This window comes from Thermobia domestica, chromosome 8, assembly GCF_964235325.1.
Source record: "Thermobia domestica chromosome 8, izTheDome1.hap1.1, whole genome shotgun sequence".
Lineage (NCBI taxonomy): Eukaryota > Metazoa > Arthropoda > Insecta > Zygentoma > Lepismatidae > Thermobia > Thermobia domestica.
In genome coordinates this window covers 24,315,256-24,332,938 of record NC_137461.1, presented here as the reverse complement: position 1 = coordinate 24,332,938, position 17,683 = coordinate 24,315,256, and the positions used below count along the sequence as shown (strand labels likewise).

The following is a 17,683-nucleotide window of genomic DNA, read 5'->3' as shown; positions in this document are numbered from 1 at the left end:
TGGATTCACAACTACGCGTACACTGCCAACACTGGCTTATCCTATTCTACCTCATCCCCCTTCCCTCCTTTGCTCTAGTGTTTCTCCCTGACCTTTATCTGATTGCAAAAGCCCACTCCTACGTCATAAATCGGCCAACCAAAAGGACTGCCGGAGGGCGTTGTCTACTCATAGAGGTTTAAGCAATGATAAATTGGTTGAGTAATTAAAACACAGAACTTACTAAATTATATATACATAACATTTTATTTGACTGTTGATCAATTTTCGTATCACATACAAAAAGATGCAGTAAAACAAACTGTATAGAAAAATTTTTAACATTTTCAGTCATAATATATACTATTATAATTACACTGTTCCGCCAATATATTACATATTTACAATGGATATGGTAACACATCCAAAAGGAAAGAGAACAAATACTTTTGGCAATGTATTTCCATCATCACACTGGCACTTCAGTTGCATACACACATATTTACAATCAACAAAACGAAGACCTTACACACATGCTATCACGTTTTCTGTAGAAGTCAGATAACAGTTTTGAATTTATTGGGAAAATTTGGTGTGCGTGCAGAGAAACAACAACTTGGCATCTTTGTAAATCCTTTCCTTAACCGTGTTGAGTACATACGCAAATGATATTTTTTAGCCTATTGATGTATACGGATTTTTTTTCTATTTTTCTTGTTGAGCTGGAATTTTAATGGTGTGATTTTACTTATTTCTTCCTCTAGTTAAATATCCATTGCTTTTTCAAAATGGAAATTATATTATATATAAATTATTATTCCTTAAATTTGATTACGAATTTAAAATCCTAAATAACAAATATATTTAAATCTCTTATTTCGTGGAAATTAAATTTTGTTGACTTACGTGTGTTGGAATTTCATACACACGGCCCTCCTATATGATTTTCCATATGCAAACGATATATTGTACTTTGTCGCGGTGGTTTTATAGTTGTGTGTGCAATTACAAACATACGGCGTAGGATTCAAAATTTAATGTCCACGCCACGTATATTCAAAAACATCCACGAAGAAAAATCATATATTTATACGCCTAAAACAAAGGCGGAAACAAAATGTTACTGGCGAACTGTTGCCTGTGGCGCACAGGTGATAACGGTCATCAACACATATCGTCGCTTATATGACGTAGAGACGTAAGCCCCAAAATTTAATAAAATGAAATCTTTCAACTGGGGACACTTCAAAGCTTACTCTATAATCTGACGATCTAAGGAAGTGGCATAATTCGATCTCTCATACATTTTCTTATGGAATGTTCAACTGGCGTAAACGACATTCTTGTATTGTTTGATATTTCTTGAAATGCTTCCCCTGCAAAATTACACTTTCGGCGCTTACGAATGTGCGCCATGTAAGAGACTGGTAGCAGTCAAGGAGTTAAAAGAAGTCAGTCAAATCAAATCAAATCAAATTACAATTCCAGTTGCTTTCAAAGTAAACAGGAAAAAATAATTTCTGATATAAATCAATGGTTAGAAAATTCAAATGGCATAGGTATTCAACACTGTTAAGACCTAGCGTTAAGATATGACAACTCACCAATAGAGACAGCGAAATCATTCACAGTAATTCAGTTTAATTCCAGAGATGACTGTGACCAAAGACGAAAAGTTGATTGGAATCATACTACTAAGGTGACAATCAAATTCCCAACAATGAAAGAAATACAATGATTAAAAGGTCCATGGGTTCTCTTTATTATTGATTCGATTTTTTAAAACCCATCTCTTCAATTTTACTGAATTACTATGTATAATGTCGTTCCCTTAAAATGTATATTTTTAAAAAAAAAAGTTTTATATTGTAGTTGGTAGTTCTTTGAACTCACTTTAAAAGTCGATTTGAAAATTATAAATTAAACATTCTATACTTCTATAGTCAAGAACAATAATGCTTATAATAATTTGATTAAATATGTCCCCCACTATTACAATGCTGTATTTCTACTAAAATGTTCTTGAGTGCTAATTAAGAAATGCAATAAGTAAGTTTTTGTGCCTGTTTTGTCGATATATGGCACCATCCATTTATATATCCATATACACAAAAGAAATTGCGATACACACTGTACAAAGTTTTTGCAAAATCCTTCCCACATTTGCATTCACTATCGTTACAGAATGATAGTGAACTGAAATGTAAAAAGCACTTTCGGAACACACTGTAGTACTGCATATTTTATATGTGTATGCTTTTTACTTTCAAAATAGCGCAGAATATAAATAAAAATAATACTGAACTTCTACAATGTAAGTTTTTAGAAACTATGAACTACGATAATGTAAAATACCCAGCTATTTTAAGAAGTTCCTTATTGCTTCTGTAAGAACAGTACTGAAGTAAAGCTTTGCTATTCAATAATGTGAGAGTAGTACCTGCTATATTGATGAAGCGTATGACGTGGCAAAATTAACTTACAAGTTGTGCTGCTCAATAATGTAGGTTTTTTTTTTTTTTTTTTTTTTTTGTAGTTTTTTTTTTTTAAGTATTGACTGTTTCTATCATTTTTTTAAAAAGTAGGTTTACTAAAAGTTTTATGATACATCACAAGAGAGAATTTTTAATACTAAATCGAATATCCACAAATATATGTTTGTCCTGTCATTTCAAACGATAGGCTGAATTTTTAGCTGCTGAGTGCTTCAGTCAGCCTCTTCCTCCCCCTAGTATTGGATGGAAATTAGTTTTAGATTTAATTAAATTTAAAATACTCAAAATGATTACTTCATTTTTGAAACAATAAATAAATAAAACTACATATATATGATGTGGATTACGGTTGAGTGACATTAGAATATTTGTTGCTGAATTAACATTTAATCAGCCAAAATTAACCTGGTTCGGAAGAAAGCTGTAGCTTGTGGTGGCTGAAAATTAAAGCCTAATGTTTCAAAGGCAAGACGCTTCCTTTGTATTCATTTTGAAGTTACTAAAGAGATATTTCTATCTAACATCTTTTGTTTTATTTTAATTTTAAATACAAATATGACGATGGAAAAGGTAATAAATTATGTCATATCACATTTTTAAATTATGTGATATCACATTTTCTGGAAGTTTACGTTAAAGAAAAAAAATATTTACCGTTCACATCTGGTTCATATGAAAGAGTAACATAAACATATAACGCGGTCTTTGTTGAATCTCTCAGAATTCATCAAGGAACTGGTTTATTAAAATATACAAGTAAGATGTTAGAAAACAATACAGCCATACACAGCATACACGACAGAATATAAAATGTGAAAGGAGTACCATATAGTTTATCAAATTTCAATAACCTGTTAGAGATTTATACAATGATACATAAAGAAAGTACTCTTAATAAAAACACTTCTAACAAATATACATTCAGAAATCATAGTTATATCCAGTACTTTTTTTTCTGGAAAACAATGTACCTTCTGACTGAATGCGAGGGCAAGGTTCAAATCTAAACGAATAGAAGAAATTGACAGATGCTGCCATCTGTTGATGTATTACCTTTCAAATGCATATATTATTAAACACAAAAATAAAAGTGTCTAGAAATTTCTAAACTTCACACACAAAAATTCTTAATAAAGTACTCCATACCAAGAGAAAAAAAACACTGGTTATATCCATATTTGAAGTATTCTTTCATCATTTATTACACATATATAATATAGGGTGTTTGAAAACAACACCGACAACGTTTGGGAGGTGATTCTTGACACCAAGATAAGACAAAAAGTACAGACCAACCCGAGTGCACAAATGCTTACTTTCGGAGTTATAGGCTGTCGAAAACATAAAAAAATGAACTTTTTAAAGTCAATAGCTCCAAAACTATGGGACCTACCGTAGTCGGGTAAGAACTTCACTTTGGAACTAATATGTGCGCTATTCAAAAATAGATGTTTCAAAATCCTAAGGTACTCACGCAACAATTATTATAGAGGAAGGAGAATATATGTATATAATATGGCTATATGCATAAAATTTGAAGTACTCACCAACTACGTCTGTAAAAATTGTTATGAAAGTACAGCAGGATTCTGAAACTTGGATATTTGGGTAGAGCACATGGTAGCTCGTAAGTGAAGTCTTGACCCGACTACGGTAGGTCCCATTGTATTGGAGCTATGAACCTTTAAAGTTCATTTTTTCATGTTTTTGGCAGCCTATAACTCCGAAAGGAAGCATTTGTACACCCAGGTTGGTCTATACTTTTTTGTCTTTTGGACATATATCCGATCTGAATCAAAATGTCAATACTCTACTGTATATTCTACAAGTTTGCTCTAAAACTGCAATAAATGCAATACTTCACTGGTTGCATGACATGTCTCCAAGCCGAAAGAATAGGACTTTTGAAACGGACAATATTATCTCCTCACCTCCACCGAATGGGAAATTTTGAATTCTGAGGCGTTTGGTATGAAAGTACGAAATCTGAATCATCTCTGCGACAGGATAGCCCCTGCAAATGCTGCCCATTCTGAGAGGGATTCAAAGGAATGTGGTAGAACACTCGAGGAAGTATAAAGAAATAGGGTGGAATCCTTGAGGAAGTATAAAGTAACATGGTGGAACGCTTGAGGAAGTATAAAGAAATATAGTGGAACGCTTGAGGAAATATAAAGAAGTATGGTGGAACGCCTGAGGAATTATCAAGAAATATGATAAAACGCTACAGGAAGTATGCTGAGAATTGTGGCAGGTGTGTAGAGCACGATTTCATTGAGATAAGAACACTGTTCATGACTCTTCCCATTCGCTCCAGATTTTATGGCTTAGTGCATAATGTCTTTCACACAAAATACTGATACAATTATTTATATGTTCATCAAATAAATATTTCCAAAATATTTTAACTCGAATGAAGAATAACAAAACGGTAGCACATGAGTAAGTTCTACAGCTTACAATATAACTCATTACATACAAAGAAACATACATCATTCAAACATTAAGTCACACACACACAAAATACTAGCATTGTGATGGCTGCTGACCGAAATTCGTAAACCTATTCGACTTAAGCACACCTCGCGCAGAACCATGTTTATTCATCATTGACGGTTTTCTCACAGTATCTTCACTACTTGCAATCGAATCTTCATTATTCACAATCACTGTTCTCTGTCGATCACTTTCAGAAACACTGTTACTCGTTGCACATTCTTCACTAAGACTTAAAACACCGTTCGTCCGATGAATAGTTTTAGGATCATTCAGGTGACTTGCAGTATCGCCTGCCTTAGTTGAAAATCCCGTGTTGCTGCCACTTTGATCTTGGCGCGGGTTGAAGTACGTCCTCTGAGATACGGCAGACTTAATAGCACTTGGCGAATACGTACTGCTACACTGCGAATCAGTGATCGATCGGCCGTCACCTTCGTCACGTCTGCTGAGATCACTTCCAGACGGTGAGCTTTTGTTTCCCGACGAACCGGATCCATCTCGTCCACTTTCACTAAGTTCGTTATCGTTATGGAAGTGCAGAGATAACCACGGTTTACTTGATACTGACGTCGATGAGGATTTTGATAATAACATCGACGGAAGAACTGAATCTATTTTACACGTACCGGCACTTTGTTGGCTTGCAGCGTCATCGGAAAGGGTGATATTATCAAAGTTCGCTAAACTATCGTCCAACAACTTACTAGTTTGGTCTTTCCCACCACGATCACTAGGAGGGCCTGCCATTAGAAGCTTCGAAAGAGGAGGGGCTAAACCTAAACCAATGTTTCTTTCATGATACACATCTGAAATAGGAGTCAACTCTCGGTTCAGTCTTCGCAACTGAGTAGCTATAATATGATCCTGGATATTATTATGGCTCAAAGTTCCTGATGCTTTCCCAGCAACATCTTCGGCGCCTTTTATCACAGATGGTCCAGTGTCCGTGTCTGTTGAATGAGGGAAATACAACCCTCCCCCACTGCTGCTGTCTGTAGAATGGGAAGATGTAGGAACTGACGTATTATGTCCCATCATGCCACGAACCATAGGTTGTAATCGTGCATGTTCCGAAGAGTTTCGAATTGTCTTACTAGGTCCACAGCCACTTTGATCACCAAGCACTGAAGCAAAACCAACTGACGAAGATTTGCAGGCTTTATTGGTTTCTTCGTGCTTTTTCACATTGATAGGGCCAATTTCTGTTCGAACACTTAACCTGTCTATCGTGGATCCACTAGATGCTGCGCTGTTCAGTTTAAGTCCCGCAGAAAGATTGCGACCTGTCGTATACACTGATTTGACATGCCCACCTCCTCGTCCAACACCACCAATAGATGAATGATTAGGTCCAAAATCAGAATCGGAACTCTGCGATTCGAATCCTGAACTGTTCCTTGATCCAGATTTATACAAAACTGATTTGTTGCCTAATCGTCCAATTGGAGCACCGAGTAGTGATGGTGGAAGAGGATGAAGCGAATCCACGGAAGATGAATCAGGAGCTGCTGACTGCTGGGTAGAGACCTGACGATGCGGCCCAGAGGTAGACGTGATCGGTTGGCGGCGTACTGTCGCATGTCCATTCTCCCAATCAGTCATGGAACTGGTGCTGCTTGAGGAATCAGGACGATGAGAACCGCCGTGACCACCAACTCCACCGTCACTCGTTGGAGGAGAACCGTTGTTGTAATGGTTCCGGATCCTATTTTGGTGAGCTAATGTTAGAGCCATGCAAGGACTCGTAGAGGTTGGTGACATTCCGTTCGCTCCGATTGCTCCACCGTGTTGAGAAGAATACAAGGGACGTGTCACAGAATCCACGGGGCTTGGTGTAAATGCAGCATCACTTTCTCGCCCTTTGACATCACCAGCACAAGCAGTTCTACCATCCGGTTCTCCCCGTCGACGGACGTAGCTGGTGAATGCTCCCGTGTGGCCAAGGATCAAAGGAGTTGTCCGTCGGGGAGGCACAAAAGGCAGAGGCGGTATCGATGGAATAGGAGGGGATGGCGGTTGACCACTGCCTTCGTCCATATCTGCTTCCAGCGACTCTAAACTTTCTAAAGAACTTGAAGAATCGATACTTAAACTCTTTGGTGCTTCTTGTGTATCTGCAATTAGAAAATTACGGACAAAAAATCAGCGACAAATTAAAGCATTTCATCAGAATAAGAATAGTAACAGTAATAGCACAAGGTATACCGGGTGAGTCAAAATGATTTTCCCGATTTCGTTAATTTATTATTCGAACAGTAATGAGCTTTTCTTGCCAATATTTTTTTTCTGGAATATAATCTCAAAAGGTTTTTGTCTTTCTATTGTAGAGATGCAGTTACACAGACGTCCATCACGAAGCAGTTTAGTCGAAGTGCGCACTATGGTTTCTACAAATCACAGAGTGTTCTCTTGTGTTTGATTTTCATGTGACTAAGTCTGTTGTGCAAGTTCAACGGCATTTCTGTGGAAAATTTAAGGTATTTGTGCTGCCATTTTTTACAACTATGGTTAAATTGCGTGAGCGCATCACTACAGCTAAGGCCGATATCCACCCTGACATGCTAGGATGAATTTTGGCAAAAACTTGCTTATAGATGTTTGTATCGTGAATCGCATATTAAACATTTATAATATGTTTGAAAAAAAAAAAAAAAAAGAGTTGACCAATTAGTGTGTGGAGTCTCTGTTTACATACACGTTATTAAAAGCAAAAATACAATCATCGAAATCGAGAACATCATTTTGACTCACCCTGTATAAATATTAACTCACATCTACATTAATGCAGTATTTCTCAAACATTTTCAAATCAGGATCACTTTTATTAGAATGCTCTTCGGACCACCCACTCTAGTTCCCTTATTATATATATTAATGTTAATATTTTGAGGATATACCAGTACACCAGCATAAATGCATTAAAAAAAAAAAAAAAGAAAGAAAAAAAAACTAAAAATTCCCAAATTTTATATGGCTATTAACAGAAGAAAACACCCTATGATGAAGAAATTCATTGACTATGTCGTGCTACAAATCATATACATACTTAATATACATATCGTATCATTACTTAGTCATATACAGACACATTTTATTAATAAAACACGCAATATTATAAATTTGAATTCAATCTAAGTATGTTGAGTTAATACTCGAATAAATAAAAATTAATAACAAAATTGTGTAGTCTGTCTTCCACATCTCTGGAAGCAAGAGAAATATCAGGTAGTTAACAAAACTTAAATAGTTTACAATCCAAAGTTTTCCGGTTCATTTCAAGTAAAAAATGTCTTCCATTTAAGAAGAAGGGAAGGAACTTAAAATGCTAACCGCATTACCTCACTGTATTGCTAAAGTAATGCGCTGAAATTGTGCACTTTTCGGATCTTCCGTCTTTAGATTTAATTTCGAGCCAATTCCCTTTAGGAATTCCCTAGCTTCCTGGCTGAAAACTTCCATAGTTTCAGTAGTAAAGGCGGTGGACATATGATCTTCTTTCAGTTTGGATTAACATGAATATTTTATAATAATACATGTAATATACAAGCTACTGGATTTGTATCATCTTTATCTTAATGAATTAAAATACTCTATTATTACTATAATCTAAATCTGTTTAAAATTCTCAACAATAAGCGTATGATATGCAATTCGCTTTTTTTTAAACTAATATTCAATCTAACATGTAAGAGGAACAACTCAAGCACCAGTTGTTAAGCTCCCTTGTAACAATATGGTTAGCGTATAGCGGTAAACATTTCTTGGAACTGTCATTGACCTGATTAATGAATAATCAAATTAGTGAAAATTTAAGCTTTATACATTGTAAGACCAATAAAAATAAAAGTTTCTAACTTTAGTTAATCTCAAGAGAAGTTCAGAATAACTGCGTTGAATGATTCATAATATATGTTTTATGCTTCGAAGATTTTACTTTTTTTTTTTTTTTTTTTTTTTTTAAAGGATGAATAAAGGCTTCTACAGCCTTCCCTCAGTGAGTGATTTTACTACAAGTAATACTCCAATAAGCATCCTGTCTCCCAACACACAACTCAATAAGCATCCTATCTCCCAACACACAACTCAATAAGCATCCTGTCTCCCAACACACAACTCAATAAGCATCCTGTCTCCCAACACACAACTCAATAAGCATCCTGTCTCCCAACACACAACTCAATAAGCATCCTGTCTCCCAACACACAACTCAATAAGCATCCTGCCTCCCAACACACAACTAAACTTACCAAACAAAGCCAAAAGAGCCTGCAGTACAAACTGGATGCTACGTTTGTTCGCTTGTTTTCCCGTTCGCAGAGTCACCTCGTCTTGACCCACTTCCATCAGATCAAATCCTGGAAAATATCAAATAAACCAGAGTTAGAAATTTATAAGTATTTCTTTCTTTATTAGTTTGAATCACTAATTTATCAACAACCAATTTGAATACGGAAATGATGCTAGTAGGTTTACGATTAGGAATAGTTACACATACAAAAATTGAGATACAAATTATCAGATGTTTCTATACAGTTTATTCTTCGTATTTAATAATACATTTTTGCTATTTTCAATATATATACACAGAGTGTCTCAAAACAACACCAACAAAGTTTGGGAGATGATTCCTAACACCAAGGTAAGACAAAATGTATAGACCAACCTGGGTGCAGAAATTCGTCATTTCGGAGTTATCGGTTGCCGAAAACATGAAAAAATGAACTTTAAATGTCCATAGCTCCAAAACTATGGGACCTACCATAGTCGGTCATGCAGGAACTAGTATGCGTTCTATCCAAATATCCATGTTTCAGAATCCTGCAGTACTTCCGCAACAATTTTTACAGAGGTAATTGGTGAGTACTTCAAATTACATGCCCGTAGCCAAACTCCCTCTATAAAAATTGTTGCATGAGTTCTCCAGGATTCTGAAACATGTATTTTTGAATAGTGTACGTATTAGTTCCTAAGTGAAGTCTTGACCTGACTATGTAGGTCCCATAATATTGGAGCAATAGACCTTTAAAGTTCTTTTTTCATGTTTTCGGCAGCCTATACCTCCGAAATGACGGATTTCTGCACCCAGGTTGGTCTATACTTTTTGTCTTAACTTAGTGTTAGGAATCACCTCTCAAACGATGTTGGTGTTGTTTTGACACACCCTACAATAAACTACTCCTACAAAATTCGGAAAAGCCTTTTCGTGGGTAGTACATACATTCTTCACATAATTGATAATCACATACCGTTTTTGATTACATTTATTTTATAACACAAAAAGTACGTTGTCCTAATGAAGACATTTCTTGAAAATGTCAAAATAAGTTATGTATAGTCTGAAACCCTCATAAGATTTCGATATATTTTGAGGGGTCTCGGGTATTATATCGCCCTAATAATTTGAACAGACAATCTGAATATGGACTGAACTTCAACTGGATGTATGTATCTTTTCACACAAACTTGTTAAAAGTCTCAACTATAGAGTGTGATATGCAATTCCCTTGAATTTTATTTTTTGTCTTTTTTCACTAATATTCAATCTGAGAATTATTTGTTGGACTCCCTCGAGACAATACGGTTAGCGTATAGAAGGAAGAAAGTGGTGGAAACAGACTAATTTTATGAACAGGTAGGAATATTAAAACTATCGGAGAGAATGTTATAACACTTGAATTATGCACGAATGGTAGATTTCATTCTCAACCACTGAAATAACTGAATTCCATATTAAATGATAATTAGAATGGAAGTACATTGAAAGAATCACAGGAATAAACGCTACAGAAACACAATACAGTAACATGTAAAACTGCACACATAAATTTAAGGAAACACATGTTAGTAGTTCATACGTTAGTATGATGAATATTTAGGAAAATTTTAAATGCAGTTACACAGGCTTAGAGCGCCAATTGAGGAAGTAAAATGATTTGACAAAATTCTCAGATTTATGTTGAAACAATAGAATTTAAAGGTATATGATAATATCTCAATTGGCCCATCTAGTGAAGTCGATTTGCAACACGGGAAATTCCTAGACAGATATCATGAAGTATGATCGAATGAGTGGAGAAAGTTGTTTTGGAAGATCGCCGAATGAGTGTGGAGCACATCGCCTCCAAAATTGGCATTTCCCTGGGATCTGTGCACACTGTCGTCAGACCGTGGACTTGTGCGAGGCTCAAATTGTCTTGGTTTGTTGTTACACGACGTTCTGCCTTCTTTGAACATTTGCACACACGATTGTACATTAGACATATCCATCATCACATGTCTCACTCAATTGTTGATGAATTTGAAACGGTGTTACACCGCACACATTGAGAAAACGACGAGTTTCGTAAGCATCAAGCACAGTCATCATTCTCACCGCTGTCGCTGGAGTTCTGTGAGCCATTCGGTGTTGGCATCTCTGTCACGCATTGACAACGACTGCTCACGTATTTTAAAACAAACAGCATGTTTCTATCTGTTCCCAGTCCTGAGAAAAAAAAATGGAGGTATTATAACTTGAATGTGTATTCATCGCGTTGCTTCAAACTTTTGCCCCAAGTAATAAGTGTAATTAGGAAAAAGAAAAAGAAAGAATACACATATGCACGTGCTATGTTTTATGAACATCAGAGGATTTCTAAAAAGCAATGACTTCAGATTTTTGCACTGTTGAAAATCCATACTGGAAGCCTAAAAAAACTTGTGTTCGTAATATGTTAGTGCAGATATTTGTTAATAATAAATATCTATTTATCCTATTTCCAATAAATCCCTTTTTCTTACTTGTAAACTGACAATGCTGCCAGCGAAAACACCAAGAATTCGACGATAAATGATTGTTTAGTACATCTAAAATAGAGGAGCGCAAGGGAGTAGTTTTTATTTTGTAAGTCAGTAGTTCAAATGGCTTACTTAAACAATTGTAGCTTACCTAGAGACGCCAGAAGTTCATGGCAGCCTGGTACTCTCCACAATTTGACACTAATGGGAATCTCTATACTTTCAGTTTCGATATTCTTCATGCTGATTTGGCCAATCACCTGCCTAATAACGCTAATGATGTCATCAGCAACTTCAACACTTGGCACTAGCTTTGACAAAGCATGTAGCGAGGTACTAGACAAACCTATAAAATACGAATAAAATATTCATGTCGAAGCTCTAATTATCATACGATTTGTAATTGAAATCAGAGAATTAAGTACCGTTTCATGAGTCAAAGCACATTTAATGAAAGAAAATAAATCTGAAATCGAACTATATCCTTTCTCTAAATTTAATTTATATATATATATACTATTCTGTATATACGAGGAGTGATCGGAAAATAAGGTTACAAAGCCTGCAGTGAAACGTGTATATATTATTTCATACAACCAATACAGCCAGCAGATAATACATACATTAGGTTATTTATCGACATAGTCTCAGTATCGGTTGAGGCACTTGTCGCATCGTGGGATGAGTTTGAAGACACCCTCCTGGTAAAAATCCTGTCCTTGTGTGTTCAGCCAAGTTGTCAGGAAGTGTTTCACCTCCTCGTTTGAAGCGAAGCGACGGCCTCTTAGGTGCTCCTTCAAGTGCGGGAACAGGTGGAAGTCGCTTGAAGCGACGTCTGGGCTCTACGGAGGGTGGTCGATGATGTTCCAGCGAGCTGTGTTCAAATCTGTTGATGCCATGCTGGGTCAGCCACTGCACTCCTCATCGGTGACGTTATCTCTACCAGTCACAAACTTTTGACATCATCATGAAACATGCAGACGAGACATTACAGTCTCTCCCTAAACATCTACCAGCTGCTGGTGAATTTCAGCCGCGATTACGTGTTTCGCCAACAGAAATCGAATAACTAAACGGGATAGTTTTCCAAACGAGTCGCCATTTGTGTTTACCTACAATTAACGTCGCAGGTGAAACTCTGCACAATTGCCAACTCCATGTATTACAATTACTACACACTCCTCATTCCTCTATAACTGACGGAGCTCTAGAAATATCGGCCTTGTAACCTTAGTTTCTGAACCTCACTCGTAATACTGTATTATATTTACGCTTACACATACAAAATGGAATAGAACTCGCCCAAACATAATAAACCAGACACAATATTTATATTCAAAAGACTCACGGGTCATGACTGACAAATATTAGTATAACAGAATAACTTTACTATTTTAAGAAAATCATAAAATAGTAAAGTTATTAGAATTGATCACAATAAACGTAAAAAGAAAAAAAAAAGTATCATACAGATGTAACTAGGAAAGTAAAATAATAATACATTAATCACTATTTCAATGATCATAAATACGTAACATATGTAGTTGCTAGAAAATATATGAACGAAGTAAGCCAATTTATCATGATTTGAAATCACGAATTTCGTTACTTAGGTAATTTAGTTTTATTGAAAGTGATAGTCAGTTATAACTTTTAAGCTAAGATAACGAATCTCACTCGCTACTTTTTCACTGCAAATTGGATACTTCGCAAAGGATACTTTAAAAATAAGGCAAATTCTACCTGAAGTATTCTAAAAATAAAAATCTGACTAGTATTTCAACAACTTGTCTTGCTGTTATCTTCAGAGTTTAAACTAGAATGGAATAGAAATTAGTGAATTTTATTATTTATTTGTTCCTTTATATGATGCTGTATTTTGTTTCCAGAAGAAATATTTTCATTATGGAAGTATGTTAATCTTCCTTCGTATTAAACATCGGTGTTAGATTTTGTTTGTTCATTGTTGCCAGGTTGATTTATGCTACCAGAATTTAGCTTAAAAATCACTAGATGAAAACTGAATATTCAAAGCTTATACTGTTGGAAAATGTTATTTATTTTGCGAAATAAATAATATTTACATGACCAATTATCATTAATACTTGTTCATATGTATGACATTTTTACATAATTTCATTTTAAACCTTGTTTAATTTCTTTTATCTATATCAAGTTTATTGTTTCTTTCTTTCCATATATGAGAAGTTTCAAAGGTGTTTTTCTCAATTTATGTTTTTTTATTTATGTAAAATTTTGATGTTGAAAACTTTTTAGCTGTCGAGAATTAGAAGTTTTGTTCCAATAAATGTATTGATGGACTTGAATTGACAAGATTAATGTTTTAAAAAATATATAAAATACTAAACTTGGCTAACACTAATGAAATTGATTCGAAACTATGAAAAAGGTAAATAAATTCGATTCCCCTAATTCTCAAAAATATGACATAACTTTAAAAACATTTTAAACGTTTTGCTGAATTCTAAACCGAGCGTGAAACCACCCATAAACAGTGAAAAATTCTCAGTGTAGGCAACTTTTCTGGAAAATAAATGCAAATAAGAGTTTCTAAAGTGAAGTAACGTATGTGATGCCAAGTTCATAGATGTGTCTAAACAAAATATCGAGACAAGTTTGGATTAGAGAACTAAATGATGACAGAGAAAGAGATCCTATGAAATGAGTCCTATCAAAACATATAACTCAACTACAAAACTTCTGACATTAGACTTTTATGTAGATTCAACTTATGGATTGAGATAAACACCTTTGAATCTTACTACATATGTAAGAAACGAAGAAACAAAGAAAAAAGTTAATGTGAATTAATGGAACTACTAAAAGCTTCACATTCTACAACAAATACTAATGATAAGTGAAAAAAAAAAAACACTAATACTAATGATAACTGAATATATATTCTACAAATAAATAACATTTTTTCAAAAAACATCTTAACCATAATATTAGGCGCATACTTAAATAGTTTTAATAGTTGTCACTATTTACAGAACTTTATAGGATGCTAACAAGTGAGTTTCATAACATTTTCCAAACAAGTTAACTCCTTGCGTTCCAGGCGTGATTTTCTTACGTGCGTGCTGTAATACCAGGTTTTCATTTACTGTTAGAAGACTGTCTAGACCGTTATATAAGGCACAGTTATTGTGCACGCGCGAGAAGAGCATTCAAGTTACTGATTAATATATGTACATATATTTGCATTCTGGAACATTTGGACTGAAAAAGGGAAAAATTTGATGTTCTGAAGGGATTTTATGCTGCTTCAGGTTGGCAACACTGACCGGAGATCAAGGACAGTTTTCTTCTTTTTTTCTTTTTTTCCGATCTCGAAGTTGTCAATTGTTTATCGTCAAAACAAATACTTGTATATTCTGATTGAATGCTCCCTTAGGCCTCCCATCTACTGAGACAACACAATTTTTTGTCTTTTCTGTCCCTAAGGTGCTGCCACCTACGGAGAAATAGTAGAACTAAGTCATGCCTAGCTCCAGGATTAATACGACCCTTAATAAAGAATACGTTTTCATGACATCCTCATGGATGTCACTGGTATTTTGCAACGGAGTTGTCACTGGAACGCAAGGAGTTAAAACTTCAACATTGAATTTTCATCTAGCAATTTTTAAAATAAAATCTCACAGAAAGTTTAACAAGCAAAAAGGTTTACATACTTCACAACCAAAACTTATTGTGAGAACAGGTAAACCGAAACCTAAGTATTGACTACAGACACTCTACGTTGCTTGTCACCATTGAACTTACGGTAACCTGTGACATTTAAAGCATACACATTACACTCTATAAAACATAGATGTTTTACCTCTATTATAATAAATAATTAAACCATTATTAATCAAGTCAAAATAACCAAACCCAACGGATCTGTCACTACACAGACTTACCAAGCAAAGCTTGTAGGCTTGCACTACATTGTGTAAGACGCTCTTCAGGGTCACTTTGCGGGAAAAACACTGACGAAGGAATTCCATTGGCTGCTGGTTCAAAACGAAATCCCACGGAAATCAATAAATCCTTCCAACCACTCACATTCCCTACTTTATTCTCGATGCTCTTTTGGGTCGTATACATTGCGTTTTTTTGGCCTCGATGAATGCGTTGCAAAGATTTTTCAACCTGAAAATAGTCCATACAATGTGTAAATTTAGTGTAAAGAATCGTTGTTGCATAATATTATGAATACCCATATATATATACTGTATATAAAGAATTCCAGAGCAAGCTCTGAAACATGAAACTTAGGGTGGGTTACGTTACACAGTTTTCTTCAGGATTTGCATTTAGAAGAAGAAATGTAAGAAAGAAAACGAACTATTTTATTTTCAAATATACTAATGAAAGGAGGAAAGAACCGATCTTTTTTTTAACACACCAGAATCCTCTTTAGGTGCGAATTCTATTACACACAAAGAGTGAGAAGTGTTTGTGTGTTATAGAATTCGCACCTTTTGAGGATTCTGGTGTGTAAAAAAGAAAAATCGGTTGTTTCCTTCTTTCATAGTGTATATGAAATCACAACCGTCATAAGGTGCTCGGTATAAGGACACAGGATTGTCCAATCACCGAAGAGTTCTATGGTACAACCCATGTAATCCGAGATGAGAGCACCGACCTCTAGAGTATGAGTAAGTGGCTATTCTGGGAAGTGGACTGGGTCGCGTAGTGGTTAACGCATCGGCACAGTTTGCCGGACGTCCTGGGTTCGAGTCCTCGTCCAATCAGTCACTTTTTCACTCTTTGTGTGTGATATTATATTTTCATGAATCTCAAACTTTGAAATTATGTAGCTTCGAACCAGAAGTAAAGTAAATTCTTCTCCCTCATACAAAATTTATTTAAAAGAAGAAGAAAAAATATTTTGTAAATATAGCTTTACAAGCACAGTTATGTTCAAGAATTGCTGAACATCCACCTTTAGTTTGGAAAGTCTCTACTCATCTCTTTAGGTAGCAAGATTTTTCACCTACACTTGCTCGAAAGTCTTCAAAGATATGATGAGTACACCATTTGTTTGCTACATTCTTCACTTAGGAACAAACGTATTTATTTATTAGCATTACTGTTCATTAGTTGTATTAAAATACTAGTATCATTTTCTATATAAGGCAAACGAGAAACGAAACTCCTACGAAATTTCTAAAGATATACATTTTTCACTTTAACGTCCACGAAAGAAAAATATTACGCATTGTTTGAGAAGATATCCTACCAAGCTCAAAGATCAATCTACAGGATGTTTCAAAACAACAGCGACAACGTTTGAGAGGTGATTCCTGACACCAAGATAAGACAAAAAGTAAAGATTTGGGTACACAAATGCCTCCTTTCTGATTATGGGCTGCCGGAAACATGAAAAAATGAACTTTTAAAGGTCCATAGCTCCAAACCTATGGAACCTACTGTAGTCGGGTCAAGACTTCACTTAGGAACTAATATGTACGCTATCCAAAAATACATCTTTCAGAATCCTAAGGTACTCACGAAACAATTTTTATAAAGGGAGTTTGGCTACGTGCATATAATTTGAAGAACTCACCAACTACCTCTATAAAAGTTGTTGCGGAAGTATAACAGGATTCTAAAACTTGGATACTTGAATAAGGCATATACTAGTTTCTAAGTGAAGTCTTGACCCAACTACGGTAGCTCCCATAGTTTTGGAGCTATGGAGCTTTAAAGTTCATTATCTCATGTTTTCAGCAGCCTATAAGTCTGTTGCGCACCCAGGTTGGTCTATATTTTTTGTCTTATCATGGTGTCAGGAATAACCTCCCAAACGTTGTTGGTGTTGTTTTGAAACACCTGTATACTTTACTAGTATGTTTATATTACTTGTTGCTTGTTTTGACGTGGAAGAAGTCAACACTTACATGAGATAAGAACGAGAA

The 17,683-nt window shown here is 35.2% G+C and overlaps 1 protein-coding gene across 1 annotated transcript in view; it reads right to left on the bottom strand.

Moving 5' to 3' along the window:
• Window positions 1-219: 219 nt before the first annotated feature.
• LOC145692794 (tetratricopeptide repeat protein 28) overlaps window positions 220-17,683 on the bottom strand; it is a 257,632-nt gene continuing 240,168 nt past the window's right edge. The window contains exons 19-22 of the mRNA XM_081768274.1: window positions 15,680-15,911; window positions 11,902-12,096; window positions 9,221-9,328; window positions 220-7,087 (exon numbers count right to left, since the gene is read on the bottom strand). Coding sequence (XP_081624400.1) covers window positions 5,001-7,087; window positions 9,221-9,328; window positions 11,902-12,096; window positions 15,680-15,911 — 2,622 coding nt within the window. The 3' untranslated portion in view covers window positions 220-5,000. The remainder of the gene's footprint in view (window positions 7,088-9,220; window positions 9,329-11,901; window positions 12,097-15,679; window positions 15,912-17,683) is intronic.